Source organism: Vigna unguiculata, chromosome 5 (genome assembly GCF_037176805.1).
Source record: "Vigna unguiculata cultivar grain cowpea cultivar isolate G323 ecotype 2 chromosome 5, ASM3717680v1, whole genome shotgun sequence".
Taxonomy (NCBI): Eukaryota; Viridiplantae; Streptophyta; class Magnoliopsida; order Fabales; family Fabaceae; genus Vigna; species Vigna unguiculata.
Genome location: NC_140796.1, coordinates 18,524,339 through 18,542,385, shown reverse-complemented (window position 1 = coordinate 18,542,385; position 18,047 = coordinate 18,524,339). Strand labels below are relative to the sequence as shown.

The following is an 18,047-nucleotide window of genomic DNA, read 5'->3' as shown; positions in this document are numbered from 1 at the left end:
TTTGCTGCTGTAACAAGCATATCCATTGCAGTTGGGGTGGTATACGTTTTCTACTGTGTTTTGATCCTATTACATCATTCTTACCTTTGCATTTCATTTTAGTGAAATAAGTGGTGGTGTGCTGTTACTGTAATGTGATTGGTTCACTACTATGATAGATCAATTTCTGCTGCAAGGTAGAATCAGTTCAATTGGCAAGTTATGTTTTTAATATATAGTGAAAGCCTAATGAGTGGAATTCCTCTACATTATTATTGTTTTACTAATCGGGACTTGTATTATTAGTGGAATTCCTCTACATTATTATTGTTTTACTAATAGGGACTTGCATTATTATTGTTTTAGTAGTTGGGATCTGAATAATGGATAAATTGAACTTTTTTTTCTTTTGTTACAGGATTTTAGCGAAGATCAAATGGAAGAAAAAATGATAAAAATCTAAATGTCATACGAAGATGAAGAGGAATAAAAGTGGTCAAGATCAATTGTACTTTTTTTTTTAGAACATGATACTTTTTAATTAGTTATTGTTATGAAATAAAGTGAATAATAGAGAGAATAATAGATAATAAAGAAGAAACAATAGAGAATAGAGAATAGGGAGCAACTCATTTGTGTATTATTATTGATAGGAAGAGTCCTATTTATAGATACAATATGTAATCCATAGAGGAAACAAATCAACTTAGTTAATACAAATATTTACCATAAAGAGTAAAGAATCATATGAGTAAATGTATCAAATCAATAGACAATCATTAATTCATAACACTCCCCCTTGAGTGTCCATTGATAAAAGAATGTGCCTTGTTAAAACCTTACTAGGAAAAACCCTTTGGGATAAAAAAAACCCTAGTGAAGGAAAAAGAGTACAACATTTTGTATTCTGTAATACAATATTGTTCATCACATATTCTATTTCTCCCCTTCATGTAAACTTACATCATTAAGGTGACGGAGTCCGAACTTGTGAATCATTTGCTCAAAAGTTCTCCTTGGCAAAAACTTCATAAATGACCTGCCATATCTTCACATGAATGAATTTTTGGATATCTATATCATCCTTTCAATTGAACAATACACTATTGTCTTCATATATGGTTGTTGATTCCATCTTTTTCGGGGATAGTCACAAGTTTCTTGCACATGTTGAATTATAAACCTTAACCAAACATATTCACAACTTTCCTCGTAATTTTGTATGATTAGACGATGTTGCTAATATGGTTTGTTTCATATACCTTTATGAAACCATTGTGCTACCACATGTGAACAAACATCTTGTTTGTTATCAACCATTGTGACATTGTAAGAATATGTAAAATAACATGCATATCCATAACCCATTGGTCTGAATCTGAATCATTTGGATGGAATAAGCTCATATTCGTAGTACCCTTAAAGTAACGAAGTATATGTTTTACTCCAAACCATTCTTTTCTTGTAGTTGAAGAACTATATCTTGCTTAACAAATTTACAACAAATGCAATATTAGATCGAGTATAATTAGCAAGATACATTAGTGTTTCTATGACACTAAGATATGGTGCTTCTAAACCAAGAAGATCTTCATCATTTTCTTGAGGTCTAAGAAGAGTTTTTATCAACATCTAACGACCTCACAACTATTGGAGTGCATAATAGACATGACTTGTCCATTTAGAACATTTTAAGCACCTTAATTATATAAGCTTCTTGATGTATAAAAACACTTTTATTTAAATACTCAATTTTTAATTTCAAATAAGACTTTGCTCTTCAAAGATCATTCATCTCAAATTATTTCTTTGAGTAATCAATTGCCTTTGTGACTCATTAGAAATTCCAACGACGTTTATGTCATCTACATAAACAATAATTATGGCAAATTCATTATTTGGATCTTTTCATATAAATACAAGACCAAATAGGATCATTTTTATATCCTTCTTTTAATAAGTAAATAAGACGGTTATGTCACACACGTCTTGATTTCTTTAATCAATAAAAGAGCATGTTCAATTTTATTGAATAACCCTCTTTAGAATTTGTCTTGTTGGGCAAATAAAATCCTTCAGGGATTTTCATATAAATATGATTCTCAAAAGAATCGTACGAATAGGTTGTAACATCATCCATTAGATGTAAATGCAAACCTTGTTGTGTAACTAGGATAATCGAATATTGCAATGTTGTTGCATCCAATACTAGTGAATATGTTTTTTCACAAATCAATACAAGGTTTTGTGAACAACCTTGAGCAACCAATTGTGCTTTGTATCTAACAATTTCATGATTCCTAATTTGATTTTTGCGCAAAAATCCATGTACCAAACGGGTTTCATAACTTCAGCTGTGCGAACTATATGTTCAAAAACCTTTCGTTTAACAAACAAATATACTTATGCTTCTTTGCATATTTTCATTTTGGCCAATCTTTTCTTTGCCGATAATCTTCAATGATCATTGCTTATTGATCCTCATTGTCATTCATAACATTCATCTCTATGTTATAAGTAAAAGTTTCGTCAATGTTAACTTTATTTTGGTTCCATATTATATGATTCATGACATAATTTATTGAGATCTCATCATTTTCAACCATTTCAGGTACCTGAGGTTCTTCTTGAACCGAACCATTAATTATGTCAAATGAATCTTTTGGGATTTCAACCTTTTCAATTAGGTTATTTTGCATATTAGCCCCCTTTCTCATTCAAGAGTGTTTATCTTTGGAACCAATAGGTCTACCACGCTTCAAACGTGTTCACATGAGTTTTTCAACCCTTTTTTTTTCGCATCATAATAACTGATCATGTCAATCAAGGCGATCATTTTGATTTGTAAACTTCTGATTTACCATGACATGCATTTAAATTGTACTAATAAACTTGTAGTACAAACTATAAGAGAATGTTGATAATTTCTCCAATACACTTTCTTTTTCAACTCAATCATAGAGATATAAAGATATTTCATATCTTTTTCATTGTTTGTCTCAATATAATATCCATTTAGACAAATATCATTGAAACTTAATAAGTTTCTATTCAACTTCTTGTTAGAAGTATAATAGCTCTTCTAGAGTCTTCAAATATATTTGTAGTACTATAAATAATACTAACATCGATGTCTCACATTATCAAACAAGAGAAAAATTTATTACTCTTGAGAATTATATAAGTTGTTGCACAATCAATAAGACACATATCTTTTAGTACTAGTGCAAAACATTCATTTTTCATATAAACGTAAATATCAATATGAGATTTTTTTTTCAACACTCTCATAATCAATTAGGTGATCAATGCTTTCATTTGCTTTAGCAAAAAAAATAACAATATCAAGATGAGTAGCATCCATATGGCCATAATCAGAATCACCATCTTCATAAGCAAAGTGTGTTTCTATGTTCTTCTCATTATTTGTAAGATGCTCTGATGTACAATAAGTACAACTCAAATGGCCTTTACCATCGTAATGATAATATAGACCTTCATCTTTTTGTCAATATTTTCACATTTTCCTTTTCCTTTTTTTTTTCATATTATCATGCCACTTCTAGTGACAAAATGTGTCTTCGAAATTTTCTTTATAACCATGTCCAAAATCAAGATCATGATCGATCATGAAAATATAAATCAAATGTTACTGCATTCACTTCTGGGAATGGAGCAGAACCAATTTGGACAGGTTTCATGATTTTTTATCAAAAGCTCATTGCTTTGTTCAGCCATACAAAGGCATGAAATAAATTCATAATATTGATTGCTGCATTCACTTCTGGGAATGGAGCAGATTAGGCGGATCTCATGATTTTTCATCAAAAGCTTTATTGCTTTGTCCAGCCAGCCATACATAGACATAAAATAAATTCACAATATTTGTGAAATCTCTTCTCACAATATTTTTGTTATGAGCAAATTAGTTGCTTAGATGTTTTATTTCTTTATTTAATGGTATCCCAATATCCATTGCATCTAAATATATTTCAACATTTAAAATCCAATATAAGGAATTCTTCCTTGTAATATCAAGGGTCACAAATCCAAATTTTGCAACATTTCGTGTGTTTAAAACTAGCACATAAAATAATAATAATAATAATAATAATAATAATAATCACCGTCAAAATAAAAATAAAAATAATAAGACAGAGATGAAAATTGATAAAGTTAAATAATTCTTATCACAAGAGGAAGAATATAAGGTAAAATTATAATTTGAGAAAGGATTAGAAAGAGCCTGTATTGAGACGCGCAGAGCATTGTCGTTATAGAGAAAAAGCTTCCACTAGTCCTCAATTGGTTGGAGCATGGTGCTGATAACGTGTTATGAAATAAAGTGAATAATAGAGAGAATAATAGATAATAAAGAAGAAACAATAGAGAATAGAGAATAGGGAGCAACTCATTTGTGTATTATTATTGATAGGAAGAGTCATATTTATAGATACAATATGTAATCCATAAAGGAAACAAATCAACTTAGTTAATACAAATATTTACCATAAAGAGTAAAGAATCATATGAGTAAATGTATCAAATAAATGGACAATCATTAATTCATAACAGTTATAAACACTTTTACTTATGGAACCATAGACAACAGTATAATATAATTTTGCAATATATGAAAAATTTCAATTCCATTATATACTAGAAGTGTCTTATTTATTTTATTTTATTTCTACTATTTAGTAGATTAAATGTATTTTAATTATTACTTTTAAAATAAAATTATTAATATCTCATTTAAAATAGCATTGTCTAAATGTATAAATGAAATTAAAATTATATTTTAAAATTATTTTTCATCATTCCACTTTTATAAGGCTTTGTTTAAACAAAATTATTTTGGACCATAATATTTTCATAAATGTGGCCAATATAAATAAGTAACACGAAAAAGAACCATTGCATTATACTGGTATGAAACTGTTGTGTATTGGAAAATTTTAGGAAACGTTTTTTAATTGTTGTACAGTAGGAAACAGTTTTTTTAATTGTTGCATATTAGGTAGTGATTTTTGGATTTCCTAGCCTAAATGATAAAAAATTGTTGCTTCTAGTATAGGCCACGACCACCTATGCAACGACTACAAATTCGTGACCAATTCGTTGTCTAATGTTAAGGTCACGGTTTTTTGACTTTAGGCCATGGTTTTTTGTGCATTGCCTAAAGTCATTTTTGCTATAGTGATTCATCAAACCGACGTTCATCTCCATCATCTACGTCCTCGCTTATCAGGCAATTTTTGTCATCTCTGTCCTCGCTTGCAAGCCGGTGGTCATTAGTCAATGCTGGTTGGCAAACGTTAAATCAATCTCGCACTTCATTTGGATATCGTAATTTAAACAAAAAAAAAAATGTTTTAGAGTTTTAATCCTTTGATTTAAAGTGTGTTTTTTATTTAGGGTTTTCATCCACTAGTAGGTTTCAACATTTCCACTCAATCTGGCGTTGGGGCTCCACCATAGTTTCGTCGAGATTTAGAGTGCATTTGCATTGAACTCATTGACCACCAGAGCTTAATAGCGAAATTAATGGCAAGGTAACTTGACTTGATTGATTGGTGTTGTTGCATATGTAGTGTCACTACAAGAAAATGACTTATTACTAACCAATTTTAGTGACCAAAAGTTGTTAGTCACTATAGTGACCACTTTAGATACCAATTTACAAAATTAAAATTTATTGGTTAATAAAATAGTCACTAATATAAATAAAAAATTATAATTGGTCACTAAATTTGTCACTAATTACTTAGAGAGCAATTTAGTATCTAAGTTATTTTGGTAACCAAAACTTAGGTAGCTAATTTTTAGTGACCAATTTTCTTTGGTAGCCAAAACTATGGTAGCTAGTTTTAAAAACCAATTTAGTGACCAATTATAATTTTTTATTCATAATAGTAACTATTTTAGTAACCAAAGATTTTTTTACTTTGTAAACTTGTGTCTAAATTAGTAATTATAGTAACTAACAACTTTTGGTCACTAAAATTGGTTACTAATGAAGCATTTTCTTGTAGTGTGTCGTCACTTGTTTTGAACTGAATCAGGTTTTGTGCGCATTATGTGCTTGTTAATAAAGATCAACATCTAATGCGATTGATATTTGACTTTCGGCTGATACTTTGTTTGGATCAAAGCACCAGGGATAAGGCTTTTAAATATTAGATTAGTTTCAAGTATAAAGCTCCTCTCTTGCTCTTAGTTTAGGAGGAGCAATGGGAAAAAGCCATATGATACTTTGACGGGTTGTGTCTTTGCCTATCTATAAATAGTTTGTAAGTAGGTTTGGAATTCTTTGTGACCGATTTGACTTGTAGCTGATGATTGTAAATTATGTCAAGCGATTTCTACTCATTTGCATCGTACACATGTTCTCAATTTCCTGTCTTGTGACATTCTTTTTGGAAATGTATGCATGTTATCAGACTCGTGATTTTGTGACTGCTTTTTTTTTGTTCATCCTCTTCTAATGAGTTAAAATTCTCTTTCTTCTATCATGAGATTGTTGGATGATTAATAGAGTTTAAGACATCATATAGGTAAAAAATCATTGTCACGAGTTCTATGCATAGTTCTATTATTATATTTTTTTTTATCTAAGGAAACAATTCTTACTTCTTTCTCAGGGGAAGACCTCCATAATTCCACTGTTTACAAGCTTGAAAGCCTTGCCAAATCTATAAAAGGTATACAAACTCCTAATATTACTCATCAGGCTTTAGAAAAATAGTATATGGATTTGATCATTTTTTACGGTATCTAGACACATCTTTTGTTTCTTAATTTAAGATTATTACCCTGTTTATATGTTTCTAATTGTGAGGCCAAATCCAACTTTACTGGACAAAATTGTTCTACCAATTCATCATCCACAAACATTGGTGGTAAGGAATTACGGCCTCAAAAGTTAACCTTTACTCAAGCTTAGGATCACATCAAGATAAACTTTAATATGAACACAACGCATAACAAAATTATACATTCAACCTAAAGGGAATTGACCTTGTTTGAAACATGCATTATGTTTGAGTTGGATACATGTGTCCAGGTTCAATATGTCATATAATATTACTGTATCTTATTTGTTATGTTCATTGCATAATTATGAAGTCTTTTGGTGTAATTAAGACACATCTTTTCAAGTTACAAAGTTTGTTACCAACGTAGCTATGATTGCAGAGTAATTACTTTAAAACCTCTATTATGACTCCTAACCTTTTTTTCTTTATACATTTAATCTAGAATTTAAATGATTTGTTGCTAAGTTGGTTGCATCCCTAATTCCAAGTGGTCACTAATTGCAGGAAGACTACAAGGAAGGATTACTAATGATGTGAAAAACTATTGGAACTGTCATTTGAGCAAAAGACTAAATCCTGAAGAAGTAGAAGATAAAGGTGGAAGTAGTGATGTTGAAGTCATTAGGCCTCAGGTTAGGAATATTGGTTCAAGCTCGGTGAAACGGGGTGAGGGAGAGTCTCCAATAAAGACAATAGTTGAGCAAGAGAGCAGTTGAGCATACTTGTTTTCATTCACTTTAAATGTGGAAAGGAAAATTCCTTTGTAAATAAATGTTTTGTTTTTGTGTTAATTCTTTCCAGATATAACTGTGAAGATGGTCAATGTAGGAATGTCACCTTTATATTTTTTAGAGTGTTGAAAATACATAGACCAATTTATTTTGTTATCGTATTTATAAAATTATATATATATATATATATATATATATATATATATATATGGTAATAGGAATTCTAGAATATGTTTTATTCTTTTATATTTAATTTATTCTTTTGTAGGTAAGTTATCCACGAAAATTTTTGTAGGTAAGTTCTTTACGAGAAATTTCGTAAATATGTTATCTAAGAAAATTTTCGTAGATAAATTACCTATGAAATATTTCGTAGATAACTCGAATATTGGATGATGGTAATGGTCATAGGTAAATTACCTACGAAATATAATTTCGTAGATAAAGTTACATACCAGCGTATGCACATAATAACCATATTTCTTGTAGGGTTGGTGGGGCATGTCTGTTGTCTTTTTGATTTCGTTATATCACTTGTTTCTATGTTTTGTAAGAGGAGCCACATGCATATAAAGTGATGTTTGTTTATATGTTAGCGTTATTTGGTTTCCATTGTATTTTCATTATGGGTTGTTTTTATTATTGTTGAGGTTTTAATTTATGTGGGAGATTATTGCGGGTTGCACAATTATCTCATGGCGGAGGTCAAGTGGGCTAAGTCACAATCCAAAAGTGGGATTCCTAGTAGAACAATTGTTGAGAGGGTGGGAGGGAGATTATTGCAGGTGGCATCAATTGTCCAAGGCAGAGGCCAATTGGACCGCGTCATAATCAAATCGTGGTGCTTGGATTATTGTGAAAAGAGTTGTGTCTTGACTAATGGTTATAACTTTTGGCCTAGTGGTAACCGCTTGATCCTAAAAACACCTCTCAAAGTTACAAAGAGCATCAACCTCTCTACGTTACACCAAGTATAAACATGTCCATGTATCACCTTGATTACCCCATGAGAGTAAGTGTAATACCTTAGAAAATTTTTATTTCTTAGAATAATTCTATTTGTTAGCTTTATATTTTTAAGAACTAACATAATTGCCAAATGACTTTGTAGCTCAGTTGGTGAAAATGGTAATTTAACATGTTAGGACTTGGGTTTAACTTTTGATATCAACACTTAATATTTTTGGATGTTTTATAACATTATTCTACCAACATGAAATTATTGATGATTAATCATACGAGTAATAAAGTGGACAAGTCCAGATATCTTCTCCCCAAGGACTAATGTGGTTTAAATTATGGATTGTTTACTGATAGACAACTTTTAATTTGTCAAAATGGAAACAAATAACTTGATTGAGAAAAATATAAGATAAAATTTTCACAGGGATTGGGTTTCATGATCCAATTTAAAGCAAAAACACTAAACAATATTCTTCTAATTCATACTCTAGCATTTATGCCTTATGTAACAAGCCTTAATGTCTTAGTGAAGTCTAAACTTTAATAAGAACCCCAATGTCTTAGACCTTTCCTTATTATGAGTTCACATTAATGATCAAATTTTGATGTTATGAATGACCAATGATGTACTCTATCTCTAGATGCACAATCAATTAGTTTTTTATTCTAGTATAGGTTCTAATATTGTGTCCAATGATTAGATACCCACAAATATGCAATCAATAATTATTATGCAGTTAAAGCAAGAATAGAACACAAGAGTGAAGGAAAAAAATTATATTGATTAATGGAATTCATAGAGAATAAATAATACATTACACTAACCCCCGTGAATGAGGGAGTTAGCTACTTCTAGACATATTAAACACCAGATTGATGTTGAAATTGAATGTCTCGAACCTTTAGAATACCTTTCTACCTTCAAGTGTAGAGATATCAAGTTTCTTTCTCTCTAAGTGTGTGTTTTTGACGTATGTTAGGCAATTAATTTACAGACTTTCATAATTGGACTTGGACTGGTACTTGAATAAATTATAAGAGATAATCCTTTATATATATCTTTTAATCTTTAGAGATTTCATATCTTTGAATTATTCTTCAATTATTCTGACTTGTAATTTGAGTAACCAACTTTTTGAATATTTGATATTGTTGATAATCTTTGACTATTCAATTTTCCAATTTGTCGTGAAAGAGTTGCTACCACAATGGTTTGCCCCATTTGTTGCCTTCCTAGGTTGAAGACAACAAGGTTCATGAAGTGGAAAAGGTCATTTTCCCTTATCTCTTTCCGCAATTGTGTTTCTCATAATCTAAACCTCAGTGGCTTCTTCGCATTTTCCCTAATCTCTTTACCTATATGTGTTTGATTTTGACTATGTTTCTTGAATTATAGGTTATCATTTGGATGGACAACCCCAATACCAGTTTTGTTCTCTGCCGGCAAAGGTTAAGGTTAGAAATTTTGCTCATTTTTCTTATTGTGTGTTTCTTCTACTTCTGGTTAGAAATTAGGGGAATCCAATACCACTGTTTGTTCTCACTGCAAGATTTGGATCTAGTAAGTAATGTTACTAAATTAAAGGAAGACTGGAAATGGAATGATGGTAGAAGAGAACAGATTTTGCCCCTATTGGCGCCTATTGTTGATTTTACTGAATGGGTTGGGACATATATACACATTGTTGGTTAAGATGAACTAATAAACCCTATTGACTTATTATTTTTTGTTAATGGGTAATGTTGTAAGTGTTTGTTTGTAGGACTCTTGATTGATGGTGAGGGCTCTCTGCTCAAGCCTTAAAGGTAAAGGTCAGTTGCTTATTAAGAATTAGGGTCTACGTGAACAAAATTGTTTTTTAATACACTTTCCTTTCTACCATCCTCGTGGGTTTGTAATTGTATTCACCTACATCTACTTTCTCGGAATTTTCTGCCACGCAGGGTGGCATATATGTTATTTCCTGTTCTCATGGTCTTGGACCGTTTCGATGATATAAATTTAAATTCATATTTTCATTATTCATAAAATTTAAATTCAAAACCTTTTAAAGACTCTGAATTCCATTCTTTTTAGACCAACCACTTGCTTGTGTATTCTTTAAATTAATCCAATCTTTTTGGAACCAATCTTTAATTTGTTTCTGCGGAATGTGAAGACTACACATGCTGAAGTACTTCTTCACTTTGAATTAGCAGCTCAAAAGTCATGCATTTTTTTTTCGTACTTTAGAAATATATGATTAAAAATATTTAAAGGTTCTCTAGATAATGACGAAAACCTATCACAATTTGATTTGACACATAGTTTTCCATCCCTCAGAATGCTAGCAGGAAATTGATAGATTAAAACTCTTGGAAATTAGTTTACGTTTGTTGAGAACTCTTATAGTTAATGAATAATGATGTGGCCTTTCAATTTTGACCTATTACTTAAAAAATGTATATTTATTTAAGATGTGGGTGCCTAACTTTTTATCAGTTTATGCAGAAAATTAAGTAACAAGACTAGCCAATTATAATAAGAAAAGAAAAAAATAATTTAATTTTCCTTATCAGTCTTAGCTAATTGTGGATATTATACTAAATACGATCTGGACACCATTAAAATTCTCATAATTCTCATATTATATGAAATTTTTCTTATAAATTTGTTAAAAAAACTTTGTAAGAAAATAATTTTTTCTTCTATTTTATCTAAAAATTTTAAGTGGCAAGTAATTTATTTGTGGATAATTATTTTGTACAAAATTATAAAATTTGTAACTATTTGCTACAAAATTTGTTGTGAAAAGTGTTTCATACAAAATATTTTGCAAAAAGATTGATAACAATTTTGTGCAATTGTTTTTTCATAATAAGATTTATAAGTATTTTCTAAAAAAAAAAAATTAGTAAGAAATATGACGTTTTTTTAGTAATAAGAATATGCATGTTTATTATATAGGTTCCATGTTTATTATATAAGTTTGATTTTAGAGAAAGATATTTGAAAAAACCACAAATATTCCTAGTGAAAAGTACACACTCAATCATGTATGAACATGCATGCTATGGACATAACAATTCCAGAGAAACTCAAAATTACTTTATGAATGATGCACGATTCCAAATAATATTTTGTTTCCTTCCTGAGTGATCGATGCACACATTTGAGGTTATGACGGTAACAATCTCATAATAGTGTTTCATTTTGGTTTTCTAATTTGATTTCAACCATATCTCTTTTATTGGTCTTTTATGCACTAACTAGCTATTCTACTGTAGTTTTCCTTTAATTTTCCTTTCTCCAGCCTTTTCCAAGTGCATTTAGTTGTTTTTGATGGTATCCATGATTGACCGATAAAGTTGATCCTCTCTCCATAATTGATGGATGAATGAACCTTTTTAATCAAAAGTAATATCCGATTATCTTAAAATCCTATTAATATTGGATGACTTGTTTTATCTTGAATTCTTTATCATGACTTTCCTGCATTCATATTTAAGTTTCTTGCTTCTAGAGTTGTTTCTCAAGCTATCACATGATCTATTAAGCAAAAATTCCTAAAGCCTTGGCCATTATGGGGAGTAATACATCCAAAAGACAAAGATCCTTTATGATATCGATTTAAGGTCAAACCAGTGACAGAGCTCTTAAGGAGCAAGCAGGGGCCAAACCTTTCCAATTTTTTTATCAATTTTTTTAAATTATATATATTTAATTTTTTTAAATTATATGTATTTTTTAAATTAGATAGTATTATATTGAAGAATTAATGAAAATTAAATTAATTATTATTTTTATTTCTTTTATAAAGTATAATATTTAATATTAATAAATAGAAAAATATAACATCAAATATAATAAATCAAAAAAATTATTAAGATAATTTTTATTTTTTCTTGTTATTGTCTTTTGAGTTTTTCATATGTTGTAGTCATCTCTCACTTTTACATAATTTCTTTTGTTACCAAAGAAAAAAAAAGTTAAATAGAAACTCATTATTTTTGTTCTTATTCTTTTTATCTTTTCTTCCATTTTTAAAGAAAAAAACTTGTCTCACTTGATAGTGAAATACTTGTTTAATATTTAGTATTATTTTTTTATCTCATGACATTTTGTATATTATTTTTTATGAATATAGAAGAGTAAGTAATGTATTATATGATTTTTTATAGACAATTTTTAAGTGGACTTGATTATCATAATTTTTTGTTGTCTCTTAATTTTTGATTAGATTATGATAAATTATTTTTTAATCTTAAACTTATTTTTTAAATAGGTATATAGATGAAAAACAAAAGAATAAATCCATTTTTTTAAATTGATAAAAGAGAAGTGAAGATCAAAACAGGACAATATAGTTGGTCACCACATAACAATAAAATAAAATGTTTGTGATGACTTTTGAATTGATATGTGCACATTAGTAAAATGGAAAATGAATATTTGTAGATAATATGGTTATTTATATTGAAAAAAAATAGCTGAAAAATTTAGTTATGATTGAATAATTTGATAAGTTCAAGAATATGAAAAAATAATGGATAATTCTTCGTATATGTGTAGTTTCTTTTATAGTTATATCTATACTAAATTATCTATTTATTTTTTATTGAATTAGTAACAGTAATGTTAACTATATAAATTTTAAGTATATTATTTTGTCTCCCCCAATAATTTTGGTCAAGATCTGCCACTGGGTCAAACATCCTTAAACTTGTTCTTAATGCCTATTCATGTATTTAAGGCAAATGAAAAACAAATGTCCATTTTTATTGTACTTTAAATACCATGAATATTGTGATGTCAAGATAATTTGTATTTGATTTATTATTACAAATGAAGGTTCATTGGAGACCTGAGCATGAAGCTCAAATTAAAAGAAAAAATCCACAGCAAAGCACCTTTATCTGAGATGTTTAGAGATGTTAACATTACAGGAGAACACCCTTAATAGATTGGGGAGCACATATAGAATAAATTGCAAGAACATTGGAATTCTTCCAATTATCGCATGGTATACAACCCAAAGGAAAAGAGCTTCAGAAAAGTTTGGGACCCTACACAGGTGGTTCCATTACCACTCATGAGCATGTCATTTGTATGGCATAAAACTTAATTCCTTTTATTTTTCATATAATGATACAACTTGTCTTTCAAATTTTATGTATATATATAACCCCATGTTTTGTTACAAGCATGTGAGTTGGGGTAGGATATGTTTGTTGATGAGGTATTTCAATAAACTCTCACAAGAGATAACCAGTTTGTTGATGAAAGATCTTAGAGAACACATGTAAGCAAAACCTTTTACTATTATTTCCTTTGAAACAAAGAGAAAAGAATAATCAAGTAGCCTATACCATGTTAGATCTGAGCAAGGGTGATATGTTGATGTGGCATAAGAGCATAATGATGATGTTGCATAAGAAGACATCATTAAGACATATAGTTGGGTTGATGTTGTCGATGGAATAAATAAAGGAAGACTTATCAGACTAGAAAACTTCGTACAAATTACATTGCTAGAAGAGCCATCCTTAAGACCCAACCATATTCTTCAAACAATGATGAGGAGACTGTTAACCTACTCACATAACAACTAGAAGCACGTGATCAGACTTATGGAAATTTTTGCCCCAGTTTAAAAACTTCTAAAATCTAGTCATGGAATCCTAATCTCATGATGCCCAAACTCTTCTTCAACAACATCAGTCCAGCCCAACACCTTCTCGACAACAACCAACTCCAGTCTAGCCTACCCCAATCCAACCACAGTCCAAACAACAACAACAACCTCAAGAAGAAGAAAATAATTCTTATAATTATGTAAATTATTATGACTTCTTTTTACATACTTATTACGCGTTTTTTTATTATGTCTAGATACAGTACATCTAGATATTGTAATCTGTCTCGGTGCCCTTCATGTACAAAATTGCAGTTTTATTGTACGTCTGTGTGAGATTGGAAAGCCTAATTGAGTGTAGAAAAATCCCTTACATTGGTAAGTGCACTTCATTTATTGATGAATTTTATCGACAAATAAATATGCCAGTAATGTCTCGTACATGTGACATGAAAGTACCGACGAATACATTCGTTAGTAATTATCTAAGGACGTATCCATTGATAATTAACGAAGGAAGATTTTGTCAATAAAATTATCGACGACTTCATCCCTCAATAAATAATACCTACTATAATTTTACCAACAAAATTTTACCTGTCGAAAATATTGATTATCGATGGATTTCTACATATGCTGACAGAAGGTAACGGTCGATAATACTTTTTTTTATAATGAGAAAGTGAGAGAGAGTATAACTGTGATTGCGGAGATTTTTCAACTTTAAATTTGAATTTTAGATTAAAACTAATTTACAGTTCCTATTCACGTTCACAAAGCTGTACAAATTCATAACATATAAACGCTAACATAAATAAATTAAATACTATTAAATACTAACAAATTTAATATTTTGCGTTGCATTAGAGTCGACTAAGTGGATTCTATTAGCATGAACTAAGTTGATGTTAATCTCAACATTAACACATATATTTATTTATTTAGAAAAGTTTAAAATGATTTTATATTTTCTTCAATAAATAACCTTTTATGTGCGGAGAGTCGAATAAATCAATTCTATTAACCTCAAATATTAAGTGGAGTCTATTAGCATTAAGTGAATGTTAATATAAGACTAACACAACTATTTTTTATGAAAATTTTTTTAAAAGTAATTTTATGTCACTTTAGCTAACTCTAATAACATCACAATTTATTAGATATTAATATTTAAAAACTAAATTTATATATATATTTTTTATAAGTTGTGCATGTGTTTTGTTAGTGTATATGAAATTAATTTTTTAGTTTAAGTCTTGAATTTTAATACTCTCACCTAAATCCAAAAGACACATGTCCTCGTTACTGAAATAACATCAGGATAAATTAGTCTTTTCAACGCAATAATAATTTTTAAAAACAAAAACAACTAATAAGGTAGACCAAAGACAACGTGAGAAAGATGCTAACCAAAGAAAATAATTATTAACAATGTTCATTAAAAATATTACAATATGCTAAATAAATATATTAAATCAGTATTCAATTGCATTAACTTAAGATCCACCAAATCAACTCTAGATATAAATAAAATAATAGTGAATTTTCACTCGTTATGTTCGTAACCATACCTTTACCTCCTTAAGTCTGAGGTAAAGTTGACACGATCTTCCGAACAGTGTGGGCATTATTTGTCGTTTTGTGAAAACTTTTAGTTGACATTAATTAATATTATTTTTCTTTAGTGTTAGAAAATGTTATCACTTTTAAAAGAATGATTAGGTTTCATGACAGTGAATTTTCTGAGAGAAATATCCGAGTATTATGTGAGTAATGAGATATTATAAAAATATATATCCAATTTTATGCTCTTTTATTTATCGAGTTAATCCAGGGAATCCTAGGATGGTGTTCGGTAACCATTAATCTATTTATATGCTCATTGTTGGTTTTTTCCTCCTTCAAATAAATTTAAAGTGATATAAAAATTGAAATCAAATATATGAATTTGATTTTGATAATTTTTTAAAAAATAAATGTGTAACACCTATTTAATTAATAATGCTAATTAAAGAAAATGTCAGACAAAATAATATTGGAAACAAAGGTCTGAAGTATAGATACTACTTCTTACAATTATCCAAAAAAAATCAGAATAAAAATTTAGGCATACTAAGATGCCAGTAACCCAAGTAGAGTGAGAGTCGACAGCTTAGAAAATGAAGTGCCAAGCAAGACAATACATGGGTCGTGGCCCTAAAAGAAAGCTGGAAAACCAACCCAGAGAGGCTAAGCAACAGAACCTCCATCACCTTGATGACCACGGGGAGTTCTCGCATCTGCTCACATCAATAAATTGATGATCATCATATAAAGAAGAAAACCACACACAGGAACACAAACAAACATAAGGATAAGCTAGAGTAGAAAACAATTTATCATACAGTTACATACAATTTCACAGTCCAAGATGCATATGTCAACCAACCATGTTATGACCTTTCAAACAATACACTAAGACTCAAGACACGACTCATCCGGATACATATAGTTAGTCAGATTCAGCGGATGCTTGCACTTGTAGTGGCCTTTCCTGCTATACCGAGCTACTCTACACTAGTGCATTTTAGAGTTTTTACATCGCAGTATATGCTTTGGTTCTTGCGCACCCGCTGCATATAGACATGCGGTGGCATTTTTGTAATTAAAGGCACCTTTTATGCCTCGGTTGTTATACTAACCGAGGCATATAGCTTAAAAAAATTTACGAATTCGCGCTGTTCACAAAATTTGAAAATTTTTAACTGCTTTTATGCCTCGGTTACCACAAAACCGAGGCCTAATAACTTTTTTGCTTCAGGTTTTTTTTATCCGATGCAGTTACTTGACTGTAATTTTTTTTTTGTTTTAATTCACTAATAGAATATGCCTCTGTTCTTTTATAACCGAGGCAGTATGGACCTTTTTGCTTCGGGTCTATTGCCAACCGAGGCATATAGTAAGACAATATGCCTCGATTTCGAATTAACCGAGGCAGTATGGCTTCGTAGGGTTTAAAAAACCCTAAATCCTTTCGTAACCGCACACAGCCCCCAAATCTTTTCTTCTTCTTCCACTGCACCCCAGCCTTTGTTCCGGCTTCACCACCGCTCCAAGGGGGCGGCGGCGGCGGCGAGGAGGAGCCGCCGGTGTCGAACTCGCTCATGGCGGCCATCAAGCGGTCGCAGGCGAACTAGCGGCGTTAGACGAAAATATTTGCAGGATCGCGAAGGTGTTGTCGAGAAAGAGCAAGCGAAACCCTTTATTGATGGGTGTTTATGCAAAGAGTGAAATCTATTATATATAATAACTGAAAGTGTGTGTTTAGACGAATGAACCTTGAGTGAAATGGCAGGTTTTTGGGGGCGACTTGCGGCCCAGAGAATGAGAGAGAAAGAGGAGAAGAGAAGAAGGAAGGCGAGGATGAATGCAAGGAAATAGCAGCGACGAGGGAAGCCATGGTGGGCATTGTCGTGGGCGTCGAGGAGACCCTCTTCTTTGATGGCGTGGAAGTGGTCCTTCCAAGGCCTCCATAGGCCCTTGCGGTTGGTGGAGCTGCTCTTGCGGGAGCCAGAGAAGCGGGTGGAGGCGGACTCACGGGAGTGGCGACCCAACGAGGAGTTGGAATGGGAGTGGGGCGGAGAGCCCAATGGGCTTTGGAGGGGGCTGGAGTGGAAGGAGTTGGTGGTCTTCTCACCGTCGTGAGAGGAGTCGCGGGACGAGCTTTGGACGTAGTAGATGGGCCGGCGGGGAGAGTAGGGCGGTGAGGACTGGGAGAGGCTGCTAACCTCGGAGTCTGTCTTGGTCAGTACTGCCATGTTTGCACTGCCGCTGCACCGTCGAATTTTTTTCTATTTCTGATACACAATTAGGCCTCGGTTGGAGGAAACCGAGGCAGTAACTACTTTTTCTGCCTCGGGTTAGTAACCGAGGCATAAACGAGAGTCTTTTTACCTCGACAG

General features: G+C 31.1%; 1 protein-coding gene across 1 annotated transcript; it reads right to left on the bottom strand.

Moving 5' to 3' along the window:
- Positions 1 to 17,186: 17,186 nt before the first annotated feature.
- On the bottom strand, positions 17,187 to 17,903 carry LOC114184431 (uncharacterized). Its single transcript, XM_085673324.1, has one exon. The coding sequence runs from the start codon at positions 17,901 to 17,903 to the stop codon at positions 17,187 to 17,189; it is 717 nt and encodes a 238-aa protein (XP_085529450.1).
- Between the last annotated feature and the right edge of the window lie 144 nt (positions 17,904 to 18,047).

What these genes read in the sequence shown, in the direction of transcription:
- LOC114184431 (XM_085673324.1), bottom strand. Translation starts at nt 17,903, where the DNA reads ATGGCAGTACTGACCAAGACAGACTCCGAGGTTAGCAGCCTCTCCCAG.